Raw genomic sequence first — 16240 nt, forward strand, 5'->3', positions numbered from 1 at the left:
CTTTTTTTGCTGCCTGAATTTAGTGAGCTTTCTTTTTTGTTGCTTGCTTAACTTTTTTCCATGGATCAAGAGCTTTTTTTATGAGTCTCGCTTTTTTGTCTTACAATGGAGCTGTTAAGGGCCAACTTCCCTAGTTTCGTGCCCGGTACCAAACAAATGTCGACACAAAACTACACAAAACTGTGGACAGCTACCGCCATCTATGAACGGCAGCGGCAACCAGACAACTAGTCTGGTTGCCACCATCTCTCATAAACAGCGGCAACCTTTCCAGCTATCACAGAAGAATGGATAGTAGTTGGATGAGCTGGTGGGAATTCATTGTAGGAAACAGCATGCAAAACAGACGAGGACGAAGAAGAAACACACGTGACGAGTGTACAGCTTCGCTGGTCTTCCTTCTTCACCAGAGTGGAAAGGCTGAAAGCTTTTCCTTTCATTTTTGTTTATTATTTTCATGTTTTGTCGCTTATGCTGTGTGGAGGTCCCCACCAGCGGTGTTTGCAGTCTCCACCAACTACGCTCTACTGTATTTAGCGACTCCTAAATGCTCTACTTGGTAAGCTCCCGTTTGTCACGACCTTCGGTATCAGCAGAGACACCAGGGGATTTCAACCCGAGCTTAATTTAACATATTTTTGTATATCAAATTATTGATATAACAAACTATTTTACGATACCCTTTGAATTCAATATATCCGGGTTCAACTGTATTTGTGTCTAAAACATGTGTGTGTCTAACACACAACAGATAAAAACATGTTTGTGTCTAACAACAACAAACAAAAGAATTGGTCAGTGCATAGGTTTACTACGCTGCATAAATTTCCGTAGAACTAAGGCCGCAGCTGAAGAAACATCCACATTCTCCTGCCGCATGACTATGTCAATGAGCAAGAAGCAAATGCCCGGTCTCAACGTCCGACAGAGGCAAATGAACGGCCGCCGTCTCAGAGGCGCATACGAGGAATTGCGTTCCGAATGCTTTAAATGCTTTGCCGATCCGCACGAGAGTCACATGAACTTCCCGTGCCGCAGAGCACGCATAAATACGGTAAGGATCATTTTCATCAAACCAAACTTTGAGATTATGGGTGCCCGTAGTGATTATGTCAGCGAAAAAAACTTGTCAGCATGAAAAAACAATACTGTCTTTCCGAGTGTCCAGTTTTTTTTCACAATTTCAAATTATGGCTTAATGAATATTGGGCTCAGGTGGACATTGGCTCTTTGAGCAATGTTGTGTTACTTTTGTATCTTTTGATACAGGCAATGTCACGTGCTAAAACTTTAACATTTTATTGCCACTGCTAGCGTCACATTCGTACGAAGTTTTGGCTTCTGCAGGGCATATATGGTTGTTTATATGGGCCGAAAAACCGGGTTTCATTTTCTCCAATTCGGTACTAAAATGGTGCTCAAACTCAGATTTGAGGAAAAGACAGTCGAGAAAATTTGGAAACTCGGGGAACCCGCGCGAATACGCCAGGGAATTTTTCAAGGAACCTAGTTTAGGAGCTCCAGATTGATGCAAGGGCACCTCCCCGGGCACCGAGCCAAAAAAGAGAGACAACGCGGGCCCTACCGGCGCTGCGAATGTTGGGGTCCAGGCCTGGCAGCTCGGCCTCCGCCTCCTTGGTGACGGAGTAGATGGAGGCCCCACTTTCATCGATGGTGCTGCGGTCCAAATATCCAACATGACGGGCTGCCGAGGATGAGCAATGTTTAGCGAGAATGCTCCACTGATGCGAAAGAAACCAGACAGCTGAGACAGTCGCTCCCGTGGCTGCCATATCCATAGCCGTGAGGGTTAATTTTTAATTTTGTTCTGCCGAACAAGAAGCCAATCAAGGGGTTTTCTTAGGCTCATGACAGGCATTAGATGCATGAATAAATACAGCTCGTTAGTATTGTGCAAATATTCAAATTGCAGTTTCTAGTAATACCCTAATCGATATTTGCTTCGAGATGAACTGCAATATTCATATTTTTCCTAAGTGTTGATCGCAGCAGGTTAGCCCTGTTGAGTGCGCTTCTTACTGAGCATTAGTGCACTGCGAGGAAACAATACCCAAGGAGCTCGCTTCCGTAAAAGTTGCTCCTCCGAAGTGCACCGGTGCTCGGTGCACAGCGGATCAACACTTCAAAAAGTACTAATATTGCAGTCACATGCTTAGAAAAAAAACACATTTTCAAAGTACGATGGTGCAAACGCACGCTTGGTGTATTTAAAGGGATACTACTATGAAATTTCGGCACTTATTTCTTGGTTTCTTTGTGTTCAATGAAGCATTATCACATCAGACACAACAATCTTTTGTTGAAAAAGACAGGAAAAGGAATTTTAAAACAAATTAAACGATTAGCAAAGAGAACCTGGTGGATGTCGCTAACGTCTCGTTTGTAATGCCCGTCTAGGAACCATGACAGGTAGTGACGATAACTGTCTCGCCTCCGGCCACCACCTTGTCTTTAAACAGAGACCAAGTATTTCCTATGTTGCAATTAAAAAAGTCTGGCACATACTCGTCTACAAATATTTCGAGCTCCCTAATGATGCGGTCAAAGTTGGCTTTGTTGTAGTACCTGATATATTTAAGGTTTCTGATTGAACAATTAGAGGCTCCTTTGAGTGAGACATTAATAAGACAGTGATCACTTAAACAAGCTAATAATATTAACAAAAGGATTAGATTGGGAGAAGTTGTCAGGACGAGATAGAGGGTACTGGCGCATGATGATGCTGCAGTTCGAGTTGGCTGAGTTATAAACTGGGAGAAATTAAGATCAGTGCAAATGTTTACAAACAATGCACCTTCACTCGATAAATTGGAGATAACTGGGCCGTTAGCAGCTTAAATTATTTTGGGATAATTAAAATATCCGAATAAAAAAAATTGGAGAATGTGGATACCTTACAACAACATGGATTAATACATCATGAAGGCAACTGCAAAGATTTGAAGAAGCATCAGGGGGCCAATAACATGCACATAAGATTACATCACTGTGGTTGATGCATACCGTTGCACAAACAATTACCAGGCAAGAAACACCGGCAGTGTGAAAAGGGTTAAGGTGCTCTGAAATCGCAATTTAGAAACCTCCCCAGATCTAGAACTACGATCACATTGATAATTAAAGTTTTTACGGGCGAAGCTCCTTAGGGTCTAGCCTCGTCCGGCGTCCGTGTTCACATCGATTGCCATCCCATCTGTCTTCTTAAAAAAAGAAAAAATCTTTGCGCAGTCCACAGGATTCGAACCTGTGCGGGGAGACCCCAACGGATTTCTAGTCCATCGCCTTAACCACTCGGCCATGACTGCGGGACGAGTAGGGGGCTCTGAGATGTGGTAGTAACTCAAGAGCTGGGGATGTCATGGATGAAACGTTGCATGTAGCCGCTCAATGTCTATACAGGAGAGTGTGCTGCGGTCAAGTGTGTATATAATCGCGTTAAACTGTGCATGCATTGGCTCAACGTTTATAGATGAGAGGGCGCTGCGGTCAAATGCTCAAATGCGTATATAACCACGTTCCATACCACAAATTCTCTTTCTGACATGGATGGAAAACGAACGAAAAGATTGGCATACTGCGGCTCAGCGTCTACGCACCACCAGAGCTTTGCCCCAATCGCCATTCACCACGTGGAGATGCGGTCATTTTTTTCACGGTGAACAATTTCATTGTCAGAACTTTTAGTCAATAACCAGGTTTCTGTTAGTACTATGCAAAAGCACAGCTGCTTGACCTTCTCCTTTCCTGCTCCTGCAGAAGCGGCCTGCCGATTCCTCTCGTCCGGTGAAGGCGATAGTTCTTTATGCCACAGCTGTTGTTGTGGCGCTCATCAGCGAAAAAAAACTGCTCGGCCGCCCGGCTCTATCTGCTAAACGCCTGCACCACGGCCGTATTTCTTGGTTGTATTCCATTGGCAGCTGCGTCAAACCGTATGAACTCGACCCAATGAACACATTTTTTTTTCCCGCTAATAAAAAGTTGTCAAACGCAAACGGAGGCATAACCTGAAACAAAGCGCGCAAGCGTAACCTGAAGCAAGACACTATTTTCGGCAGCCTGCTTAGACATAATAAAGGCAAGTTATTTCATCTGCAGATTTTTTGGACTGCACTATTATTCGGATGTTTTTTTGGTGCCTGTGAAGTCCGAAAAATCGGTCAGCAACTGCAACCTAAAAAAAGTGGCTTTCCTAAAATGAACTATTTTGCAATTTCTTGGTAGAGGCTTGAATCATATGATTTCCCGAATAATGTTTTTTTTTCTTGTTTCTTTCTACGTGTCTCACTGAGGTTCCTTTGTATTGTCTTGTAGAAGATATTGGTAGACCTCAATTTCAGAAAAAAAAAAAAGGAACGGCAGAGGCAACACATCATAAGCAAGGCCGTTGGCCCAAACGCACCAAAACTTGACCGGGACCGGCATGAACGCTCGTTGGGAGATCAGTTCGGAGAGGAAGGCTTCCGTCTCCCTGCAGGCAGTGCCATTGCCAAGGGCGATCAGGTCACAGCTGAGGAGGAGTTGGAGAGGAAGCCGCTGTTAATGATTCCACTCGCCAAATAAGCCCGGACAACTAAACTGGAGGGCAAGGTGAGAGCCCAACTCGAGTGTGGGTTCACAATAAAAGCTCCTAAAATGTAACAAATGTGGTTTGGCAGGGAATTATAAGCAGCTACAATCAAATCTCGTTAATTCAAACTCAAAGGGGACCGAAAATTTGTTTGAATAAAGCAAATTGTTTGAATTATCGGGAGCATCCCCCCATCGAGACACATAGGATGAGACCTGCATGTTAGTTTGAATTATCCGCAAGTTTGAATTAAGAGAGTTTGAATTAACGAGAATCGACTGTATAATAAATGCTTTGCTTCTTTCAAAGTTTTCAAATATCATTAAAAAAAAGTTATGAGGGTATTTAAGACAGTAACACACTTTGTGAACTGAATCAGACTCCAAATATAAACATTCCAGGGGTGTGCAAATAATAAAATTTCAGCTTGAATCGAATTCAAATTGAATAGTGCCAAGTAGTCGCTAAATAGAACCACACAATTTTGGAACAATGCACAATGATTTCATGTTTCACAGCAAGTCTTTGCCTAGAAGCCGATGTCGCCCATCGCTTGAAGTGGTGCTCACGGCAGCAAAGGAGGCATGCGCCGCAAAGCAAAAGAATTATACCAAACAACCAAACGACCACGCCAATGAACAACCGTGCGAAACTTCCCATGCCCTCCTCTCCACGTGCACGCATGCGCTCTCTTTTGTCTTTTGTTGCGGTTTTGCAAAGAGTTCGATGCGATGGCACCGAACCCGCTGCATGCAGAGGGACAGAAATTTACCCAATGCTCTCTCTGAGACACTTGGAACCACCGAGCGCCACAATATCAGGAAACAAAAATGTTTTGTTTACCCAAACAACTTGCCCTTCAATTTTTGACCATTTTCGTCAAATATTTTCTGCGCTTTTGGAAATCATTTACGTCGTACACGTGGCCCCACTTCGAGTTCCTTCTTTAAAAAGAGCGGACCCAAAACGCATGAAAGTATACACTCAGGAGCATGCAACGAACATTTGTTCAGTATATACAATATTTCCCTATAACTGGGCTTATAAATGGGCTCGACTGTATATGTTTTTGGGGCACCCCTAATTTGGGAGGAAGTGAGAACCTTGCCCAATATGTTTGTACTTAAGCAATTAACTCTTGAAAGGTGATTGCCGTACATCTGTGGCAGTGATCACACATCTGAAAGTGGTCGCCTAAACGTGAAACTGTGCACACCACAGGAGCTGTAGCAATTTGTTATGTCTTTAGTAAACTGTAAACGTTATATTTGCACATTGTTTTGCATTGCTGGCCTGTTTGTAGTTTTCAAATTAGACGCTTTGCGCTCGTGATGCTCACTTTACATACCAGTTGCTTTGCCAGTTGTGCCAATGAGAGCATTGGCTCTTCCAATTCAGACTTCCAATGCTTATCAGAATTAGTAAATTTAGAGGCTGAGAGCACATCATCCGACGGAGAAGTTCTGTAAAGTACCTTCGCTTAGGAATCCGAAGCCGCTGGAATGTCACAGAAGCGGATGCACCAAAATTAAACTGAATGGAAGAAAGGTGACAACTTTTCGACTTCAATATTTTCATTTGATGCTTCTAAACCTAAGCAGCTTGCAAGCACTGTATGTGCTTCCGCTAGATAATTAAGAAAGAATCTGTGCATTGACCCTCTAAAATTCTTTTGCAAACAAAACCTGCAAACTGGGAAACATCTCTTGGGGAAACAGCTCGAACATCAAAAGGTTAACTGCTTTAGCAACCGAGATAGAAACTGAAAGTTTCCTCCACCCATCAGAGGCTGCATGTTTGACCTCTTTACCTTTCATTTATCTTTCAAACTACTGCAATTCTTTCTTTATTTGCATTCTTTGGGATGGCACTGGTTTGAGAGGGCAGTAGTTTTGATTTTTCCGATTCCAAGCAAAAAACTGAAAAAACCGGCCATCACTTGTTTGAACTTTTGGCGTCATGCTATGTACACTTGTGTAGATGAAAAGTAATCAATGTGACATGTCCAGAGCAGTGGTTCTCAACCATTGATGCTTCCCAGACCCCCTGTGAATCGGCAGAGATGATGGAGGACCCCGTTCATGATGAGGGAAAGGAAAAGGTGTAGGTTAATTACGAGTGATTTAATAAATGGATATAACTAAGGGCTAGTGTGAAGTAGACTTCTTTTATTGACATATGCACGAGAAAACTCGCCCGAAAATTGAAACATTTCTTTTCAATCTGAGAAAAAAAAACATTTATTGCCAGGCTTGACTGATAAGGCTGGGCTTCGCGGATCCCTAGAATGCCTTTGCAAACCCTAAAACAGGGACTCAAACCAGAATTGAAACCGAAAACCAATTAGGGGCGAAATATTTTCAGTAACCGTAACCATAACGAAACCGTTATTTTGAAATTTATAAAAACCATAACCGTCACCACAAATTATTTATTGGTAACTGATATTAACCGAAAAATTAAAATATTAGGTTTTCTCAAGAATAACACTGAGAGATCTTAAAATGTCGTGGCCAATTGACAAAGTTACCTCAACAAGTGGTGCAGTTGGTAATATGTTTCAGTTCAATCTAAATTTAGGATTAAGAGTACTCCATTGGAATTAGCGGTCGAGCATATAATGAAAAAAAATCAGAGTTGCAGCCGGCACCGGCAGGTCTGGCGCGACAGTGCTGAGGACGACAGAGGCGCCGGCCGGATGAATGATGTGCTGCACTCGCCATGCTTGATTTCAACAAAAACAAGCAAAGGAGGACAATTTTCACAATTATCCTTCGGCCCATTGGGCTTTTACTCTATGTGTCCTGTCTCGCATTCCCGAGTGGAAGGTCAGATTCTTGAATGACTTTCCAGCAATGTTCTTGTTTTTTAAGAAAGTTGAGAATGCGCGATTAACAACCCACACCTCGCAACATATTGTGTACACTATAGCAGTTAAGGCGGGACATAAGCCTAAATATAAATTATTTTTGAAAAAAGGCACTTTAGTTTGGAGGTTTTTGGTTTTAAAAACTATTTATTCACCCTTACACTAAATCTGATAACCATATGCCAAATAGTTTTGAGTTATAAAAACTAGATAGCCCAAAGTCCCACATCCCCCACTTCATATTCAAGCAGTCGAAATGGTGCTTAATAGCTTCATTTGCATATCATAGATTTCTTAGTGAAGAGTGATACATCGTCTTATGCAGGTATGCAAAGTTGTCCTAGAGAGCTGAAAGTTTGCACAGTAAACCTACATCTGACGTTAAATCTCCCCTGCAAATTTCATTCCAATCACTTGAGTAATTCAGAAGTTAAATCTATAGCCAGTGTCCCCCTTAAAAATTTATAATAAATTAAAAAACAAAAAACAAAAAAAAAACGCTATTTTCTTTTTTTGTGTAACATATTGCAAATCTCCATGAGCGAACACGAGACGTCCAGACAAGGGTCGGGCTGGTTGCTTCAGGAGTTTGCCTAAGCAAAACCCACGTTCGTATCTGTAATTTCCAAGAGTGATTTGAGCCTGGGGGTGGTTGAACTCTGAACTCAACGGGAGCGAAAAGTGTGACACAGCACAAACAAGTGATCGCCGTTTTTTTTTTTTTTTCAGCTGAATTGCGCACTAGCCTAGACTATAGGTTGCGTTATTCCACAGCCCACGGGCCCTAACCTGGACACTTGTCGAAAAAGTCGGCGAGGAATCTGGCAGCCGTGATTGGCCAAAGCCGCACTTGACCTTGGCGCCATCCCAACCACAGCCGCCAGATTTCTCGCCGACTTTTTCCCCAAGTGTCCAGATAAGAGTACCAGGTGTGAACTGGAGGGAAAGAAATGTTAGTGCTATGTTGTGCGGTGTGCTTGTCATTTAAGCTCGATCATAACGCTAATATAAAGGCTTGACGAATCGACTTGCATCTTCATTTGTGTACAGCAATTCCTTTGCAATTTGACTCTATCGTTCGTCCTTTCAATATTTGTCAGTTTGTAGCTCTAAACTTCACCACCGACGTATGATCTTGGTGCTCGGTTTTCTACAAGAAAGATAATCCCCTTAACCACCCACCCCTCGTTCAACTTCCTCATAAACGGCGAAGGGAGATAATGCTTGTATCAAAGTCTAGCCACACTGTTCACAAAGTCGAACCTTGTAGAACCTGGTTAAAAGTTTGAAGGTTCGTCGAAACAGTCGAACCTTGAGGTTGGACGTAAAAATCCGTTTTGATGAAAGTTTGTGACATATACCTAGTTGCAACATATCTGTAGAAGCATCGCCTTCAAACCCCGGAAAAGAATGGCACTAGTACTATATAAATGCACAATTTTTCTAGCGTCACAAAATCAGACAGCGAGAAACGTGCGCTTCTATAACCACATGCATAAGCTTGGAAATAGCAAACATGACATAGGTGTAACAGCGCACAACCACACAGGTCATATTTTTACAGCTTTCCTTGTTGTTCAATCCTCTCCTTAGTCTTCCTAGCCCAGCTCTCAATTTTATTACTCTATTCCACATACCAGTATTTGACTAGAGGAGGGCTATAGTTCTGCTCCTTCCTACAGTGTGGGCAAGTTGCAACAAGCTATAGCGACGAAGACATGAATGGTGCTTCAGGCCCACACTAGAAGAACCATTTACTTTCCAAACGCTGCCGAACAACAAAGTAGCAATGTTTATTTTTATTATATAAAATGCGATGAATCCCAGAGTAGCGGGGGTAACATGTATGCTTGGGTTACAAACAATATAATGCAAATAAGATGTAGTGAACGTGAACAAGTGTTGGAGCTAGAAATGTGTTCAACTTTTCATTAATTAGAAGTACTAAGACGTTTTTGAGTTCTTGTGATTGGGAATGTTTCGTTGTTGGGTATCTGGGACTACTTTAAAGTTTAAACCATTTATTGCAAAACAGTTGTCTAGTGTAGATGGTTGAGCGTGTTGGTTTCTAATTTACGGTAAGGAAAGAGGAGCATTGAAGACAAACAGACAAGACAGGCTTTCGCTTTCAACAAAACATAGTTGAAAGCAAAAGCCTGTCTTGTCTGTTTGTCTTCAATGTCCCTCTTTCCTTATCATAAACAGCTGTCTAGCATTTCATTAAAATAAATTATTGGAGAAACCGAAAAACACTATGGTTTTTAGGAACGTGTAATTGCTAACCGAAACCGGAAAAATTAAAACTGTAAAAAACCTAGACGAAACCGATATCAACAGGAAACGGTAACTGTAACTGAAACATTATATTTTTCGGTTCGAGTCTCTGCCCCAAAAGTCCTGCGGAACCTCATCTGAGAATAACTGGGCTAGAGAATTTCTCTCTAGTGCATGGTGGCCTAATATGAAGAAGTAAACCAAGTATAGAAGCACTCACTTGTGAGTGACCACCAGCTGCCTCAGAATGTTGCCAGCTGAATAGCGTGAGGCAGGACTTGCGTGAGGGTGGATCACGCTATGCTGCAAAAGCTTGCCTGGAAAGAAGCGTAGGGCAAAGGTTGCTTCACACAAACTGGTCACAATCAGAGGCCCTCGTATGCTTTAAAATCTATAAGCCTGTCAAAAAATAAAATAAAAAAGAATAAAAAATTTTTGTCCCCAATTTGCCTTAAAATTGGATCAACACATTAACAGACAAAACCAAACAAGCACAGTAGGCTCGCGATAATTCAAACTCTGATATTTCATACTTCAAGCTCATACCAACAAATTTAAAAATTTTGGTTGTCAAACACTGCTTTGGCGCCATTCATGCTTTTTGTTCTTGTGGCCCCGGATAACACGCTTGTTACTGAGCGCCAGTGCACTGCAAAGAAGCAATACTTCGCTTCTGCAGGTATTGCTTCTCTGCAGCACAGTGCTTGGTAAGAAGTGCTCTCAACAAGGCTAAGAGTCCAGAATAGACAACTTCTTTGACTGGATGAACAAACTTAATTTTATTTTGAAGTGTCACGTGCCATCTAAACAGTCCACGATAGACATCATTCTGCAGTGATGAATAAACTTATTTCATAGATTTCACTAATGTTTCATCTGTTGTAGGCCTGTGTAGAGGAAATCATCAAATATCTGCTTTGTATGTGCAGCCATCCATGTAACAAATCATAATTTTATCTTGCATCATATTTAGTTGAATCTTTGATAGTTCGAACTTCCGATAATTCAAACAAAATTTGTGGCTTTCTGGAGTTTGAATTAATGAGTCTACAGTATAACCAAAATTATGAGTCACAATAACTTTTTTTTTTTTTGCAAAGTTATTGAGTTCTGAAGTTTGGTCCTCGCCATTCTTCCAGACTCTAATGGCAACACTGGAAACATGATGCCAGATGTAATATAAGGGCAATACAGCTTGTTTACGACGGGTCACAAAAAGTTTCATGGTATCAAACGAACGCTGCAAAAGCTCACGTCATCCGAACAAAAAAACTGCAAGCTGTATTTAATATGTGATGCCACCCCAGTGGAAAGCACAGGAAAACTTGAATGTTACTTTTGGCATGACACCTTCATTTGGCGTTTTCTCAACAGTTATTTTTAATTTTGAGATATGGTGGGCTCTCGATTAGTCGAAGCTCACGGAAACAGCCAAACACTTCGAACTAAGCGAACATCAAATCCGAAAAACACACTCGAACCGTGCTGGAGGAGCTGCGGTTCCAAGATGTTTCGCCTCGGCCATTCTACAGCCCAGACCTCGAGCCATCAAACTTTTTGCTGTTTCCAAAGAGGAAGGGACATCTGACGGATACACGGTTTGCAAGCAACAAAGGGGTCACCAACGCAGTGCGCCGTTGATGTCGTTAGCAGCTGCCCTCATCTTTCTACGATGGCATGCGGAGAGCAGTGCAGCGAGAGTGCATCGCCACTGGTGGTGACTGTATCGAAAAGTGACCTGCTCCTGGGAAAGAGGAGGTTCCAAACTTTCATTCGAATGTAACATCTTTCAATTAAATCACTGAAAAAAAAAAAGTTACAGCCCAGGAGGCAAAATTTAATGAACACCCCGCATAAAAGTGCATACTGAAACCAGCAGACAATGAAAGCGGGGGAAAGTGCTGACCTGACGCTGACACAGCTGCTAACTTGCAGCCGTGCTTGAAGCCTGGGTCGATGCCCAAGACTGCGTGACCCCGCACCGGAGGTGTCAAGAGAAGCTGCCGCAGGTTTGAACGAAACACGTTCACGGACTCCTGCTCCGCCACTTTGGTGAGCGTCGACCTGTTGGAAGAACGAGCGAGGTCGGATCCCGACTGCCAGGCCCCAACTCAAGATCTATTTGCAAAGTTGACCCACCCATTGGCCCATCTAAAGAAAGCGTATCCACATCTTGGCACGTCTACAAGAGCAACTCAAGAATTATGCTCAAATAATTATGCTCAAATATTGGTGCCCTTTTGCACTGCTGTCTAACTTCACCACGGTCACCGTTAGCTTACCTGCGTCATACGATGCCTGTTTGTGCGCTAGCAGGTTGTGGGCACCACAGTCCCATTGGACAGAGTCAGAGTCCCTGCAGGGATTCTGACACCTTAAAGTTCATTTTCGTTTTATCGTCTCAAGCATTTCAGGATGGTGTCACACACCAAAAAAGAATGGCAATGCAGAAAAATATTTTTTTATGTGCAAACATGCCTCTCAGACATTGGCACCCTCCTCTCCCACATGACTGTTTGAACATTCAGAATGTAACTTTTGCATGGCAGGGTGTTTCCATGTCAGATTGTGCAATGATGGTCTAGGTCATACTCTTTTATATTTATGCAAAAAAATATAGGTTAATGCCATGTTCTTGGGAGGAGCATTCAGCTATGTGCAGACGAATTAGGTAATTTTCTTTGGGAGATGTAAAATTTCAAAGCTGGAGGCGTGGAGATAACCAGTTGCACTATGGTAAGCTTACACAGCCGTCAATTTCACACCGAAGCATGCACCGAAACATGCACCTTTGTTTTTTTATAGTAATAATTTTTTCTACTTATTTTATGAAAGGTTTACAACATTTAAACAGAATACTAAAAATTACAACAAAATATTTCTATGCAAACAAATGTATAAAACATGTCAAATAAGCATGTTTTAGAGACACATTCACAAATTGTTTACACACAAACTACTTCATATAAAACGAAGCAAAATGTATTGATATGATCATCTTTAAAATCATTTTATGAATATATAAGAAGAATGTGCTTAGCCATTACTGTAGTTTCGTTATTAATACACAAATGCAGCTCATTTCTTTAAATGTGATAAAATTGCACATCAATATTATAAAAAGCAGCTTTATATTTTCTTTAAACTCTTTTTAACCGTTTACAGTGACTTGAACTAACTAGTGATGGCAAAAATGTTGAGTAACATATGACCTCCTTACGAGAAAAACGACCAGAAACCTTTGCTCAAGTTTATTACTATGTTGTCTTTGCTACAGAGGCCTTGCCACATGACACCGGCTTGAGAGACAATTCCCAGAACTGACAAAGGCTGCAACAGCGGTGCTGCTCTGTCATAGGATGTAAAAAGGTAAGGTGTCCCTAGTTTAGCTTTATGTTTGTATTTCCTTGCGTTGCCTCCTAAGGCCCTGCTTCCTATTTCCTTGCATTGCCTCCTAAGACCTTGCTTCCTTGCATTGCCCCCTTTTCAAAACATGTCAAAATGGAGTGTATTTTACGGAGTGCCGTAAAAGGCTGCGCATGCCTTATATCTCCATAATGTGGGTAAATTTAGAAGTTTTCAATTATGCCCACCACCCTTTGTAATTGAAATGGTACCTTGAAACATATTAATTATTAAGTTAATTACTAAAAGCAATTATTAACCTAATTATATCAAACATTTATTTTTTTTCTAAATTTGCCCTTTGGCAGGAATATATATTACATCAACCCTTTTTCTGTGCGATGCACACTTTTCACAGGAACGATTAGGCATGCGTTTCGAGAGACACCCTGTATGTATAGCTGAGTGCTTCTCCCAAGGACATGACTTCCATACAGTGCATATTTTACAGAAATATACAAAATATGATCTCGACCATCACTCTATCAACTGACATAAAAACAACTAACAACAAAGCACTTGTGGTTATCAAGTTCCATATGTATTCCATTGATTGTGCGTGGGTACTTAGAAAGGGTAAGCTGGTTTGCTTGTTGTCACCCCATGTTGAACACCAAAATAGTGACTCTCCAGATAATACTTCTGTCTCTTTTTCGCAGTGACAGGCCTTCCTCGCGTGACGGCTTTGGGCTTCGCGGTAATGTGCTGTGCATACGGTTCTCAACTGCGGGCAGCAGTGGTGCCCGCCGACAGTACTTTGTGAGCTAATGGCCCATATGGAAGGGGATAAGGAGAGGGGTCTTAAAAGGCAATGGATGTAAACACAAATACAAAACTTAGCTAGGGCCCAGCATGACTCTATACTCTTCGATAGAGCAGCACCCCTGCGCAGCCTTTGTCAGTTGCAAAGATCTCCCCTTGGAGCCGACGTCGTGCGGCAAAGCCCCTATAACGACGACAAGCTAGCTCAATCTGAGTGAAGTTTTGTTGTCGTTTTTCTTTTAAGGAGGTCACATGTTACTCAATGTTTTGCCGTCACAATATAGTTGAAGTCTCTGTAAATAGTTAACAAAAAAAAAATGGAGCTTTTTTTTTTTTTTTTTTTTAATATTGAGGTGCAATTTTGTTACATTTAGAGAAATGAACTGTGTTTCCGCATTAATAACAGAACTACAATAATGGCTAAGCATATCTTTCTTATATATTCGTAAAATGCATTTAAATATCATCAGTTTTATATATTTTCCGTCATTTTATATGAAGTAGTAGTTCGTAATTTGTGAATGTCTCTAAACAGTGAACATTTTACGTGTTTTGTCAATTTTTTGCATAAAAAATATATATATATTTTTTTAATTTGTAATACTTTGCATATGTGTCGTAAGCTTTTCATAAAATAAGTAGAAAAAATTATTATCACGTGCATGGGAAACTGACGGCTGAGCAAAGTACCATAGCGAAACCTTGGCAATCTCTACGCCTTGAGCTTCGAAATTTTATTATCTCCGGAAGACAATGACTACCTACGGCGTTCGCATTATAGCTGAATGCTCCTCCGATGAACATGGCTTTAACATTTATATTTTACAGAAATAAATAAAATATGATCCAGATCATCAGCGCACGATCTGATGTGGAAACACCTAACATTTACTGATTGCCTACACGAAACATATATCTGATGGCTATTAAAATGCACTAAGCCGCTGATTTTTAAAATATGTATTGAAGGAGCACGGAAGTAGAGGAGACAGGGTCTCCAGCCCCCCGGCTCTCTCCTTTCTTCATACTTGCTCTCAATACAGCGATACCCGACGGCTGTAGCGAAAACTCTCGTATTTTTAGCGAAGAAATCTGTTAGGTTTGGTGTATTACAGACACGTCCGTTGGAGGGTCGAGCGATTCCGTCAGAGTTGTTGCCGAGTCATTATTCCTGTGACTGCAACAATGCGATGAAAGTTGGCTACCGTATTTACTCGCAGAATGAACGCACTTTTTTTTCCGAAAAATCGATGCAAAGTTAGGGGGGGCGTTTATTACGCGAAGTAAAATTTTTGCGTCGGTTATTTACTCCTACTCGCATAATGAACGGACCTTTTATCCTGAAAAATCGAAGTAACTTCTTATCTCTCTGCGCGCGGCGCCCTACCCCGTAACCGAACTAAGCCGTGCAAAAGAAAAAAAAAAATCCTGTTTTTTGTTTTTTCTTAGTTCCTTGGTTTTTTTTTGTTGCTGCCTTTGCAAGCTGTTTTGTTTGCTTAGGCGTTGCTTAGGCGAGGGCTCTCTGCTTATCTTTCTTATCTCCTTGCGCGCGGCGCGCGACGCACGACCTCCCCGTAACCAAACTGGGCCATGCAAAGAAAAGAAGAAAAAAAAGCTTCTCAGTTCCGTGGGTTGTTTTTCTTTTTGTTTCTTTTTGCCGCCTTTCGCAAGCTGTTTCGTTTGCTTAGAGGGCTTCTCCGCTCCTCTTTGTTACCTACATGCGCGCGGCGCGCGACCCCCCATAACCAAACTGCGTTGTGCAAAAAAAAAAAAAAAAAGAAAAAAGAAAAAAAAGGTCGTTTATTTTTGTTTTTTCTTAGTTCCGTGGATTTCTTTTGTTTCTTTTTGCCGCCTTTTGCAAGCTGTTTCGTTCGCTTAGAGCGCTTCTCCGCTTCTCTTTCTTACCTCCTTGCGCGGGCGGCGCGCGAACCCAAAGTCCAGACTGCGCTGTTCAAAAAAAAAAAAAAAAAGCTCATCTCGCATGTTTTTTTTCTTGCTTCGGTTGGATCTTTGCGAATTTTTTTAATGTCTTTTGCAAGGCGTTTTGTTCGACCACGCTGCCCATGCATTCGCGACCTCGCTGACCTCGCTGCACCAGGATAGAAAAGTGCGTTCATTTCGCGCGCGTGGGAGGAGGGGGTCAAAATTTTGACCTCCGAGTTTGGGGTGCGTTTATTACGCGAGTGAAAAAAAAAAGTCGAAATTTCGACAGCCGACTTGGGAGGTGCGTTCATTACGCGAGTGCGTTCATTGTGCGAGTAAATACGGTATTTCATGGATTCTCAGCACAAATATTGATTCCGATCACTTCTGCAAATTTTGCAAAAAAAAGAAAAGACTAC

The 16240-nt window shown here is 41.7% G+C and overlaps 2 protein-coding genes across 3 annotated transcripts in view; one reads left to right on the forward strand and one right to left on the reverse strand.

The window, feature by feature from the left end:
* LOC120835975 overlaps window positions 1–16240 on the forward strand; it is a 387414-nt gene that overhangs the window by 99886 nt on the left and 271288 nt on the right. The window lies entirely within an intron of this gene.
* Window positions 1–16240, reverse strand: part of LOC8035331 (S1 RNA-binding domain-containing protein 1) — a 70636-nt gene that overhangs the window by 15660 nt on the left and 38736 nt on the right. For both annotated transcript variants that reach the window (XM_029992299.4, XM_029992301.4), the window contains exons 10-13: window positions 11638–11795; window positions 9952–10048; window positions 4421–4528; window positions 1586–1677 (exon numbers count right to left, since the gene is read on the reverse strand). In XM_029992299.4, the coding sequence (XP_029848159.2) occupies window positions 1586–1677; window positions 4421–4528; window positions 9952–10048; window positions 11638–11795 (455 nt within the window). The remainder of the gene's footprint in view (window positions 1–1585; window positions 1678–4420; window positions 4529–9951; window positions 10049–11637; window positions 11796–16240) is intronic.

Source organism: Ixodes scapularis, unplaced genomic scaffold (genome assembly GCF_016920785.2).
Source record: "Ixodes scapularis isolate PalLabHiFi unplaced genomic scaffold, ASM1692078v2 PGA_scaffold2__306_contigs__length_199485367, whole genome shotgun sequence".
NCBI lineage: Eukaryota > Metazoa > Arthropoda > Arachnida > Ixodida > Ixodidae > Ixodes > Ixodes scapularis.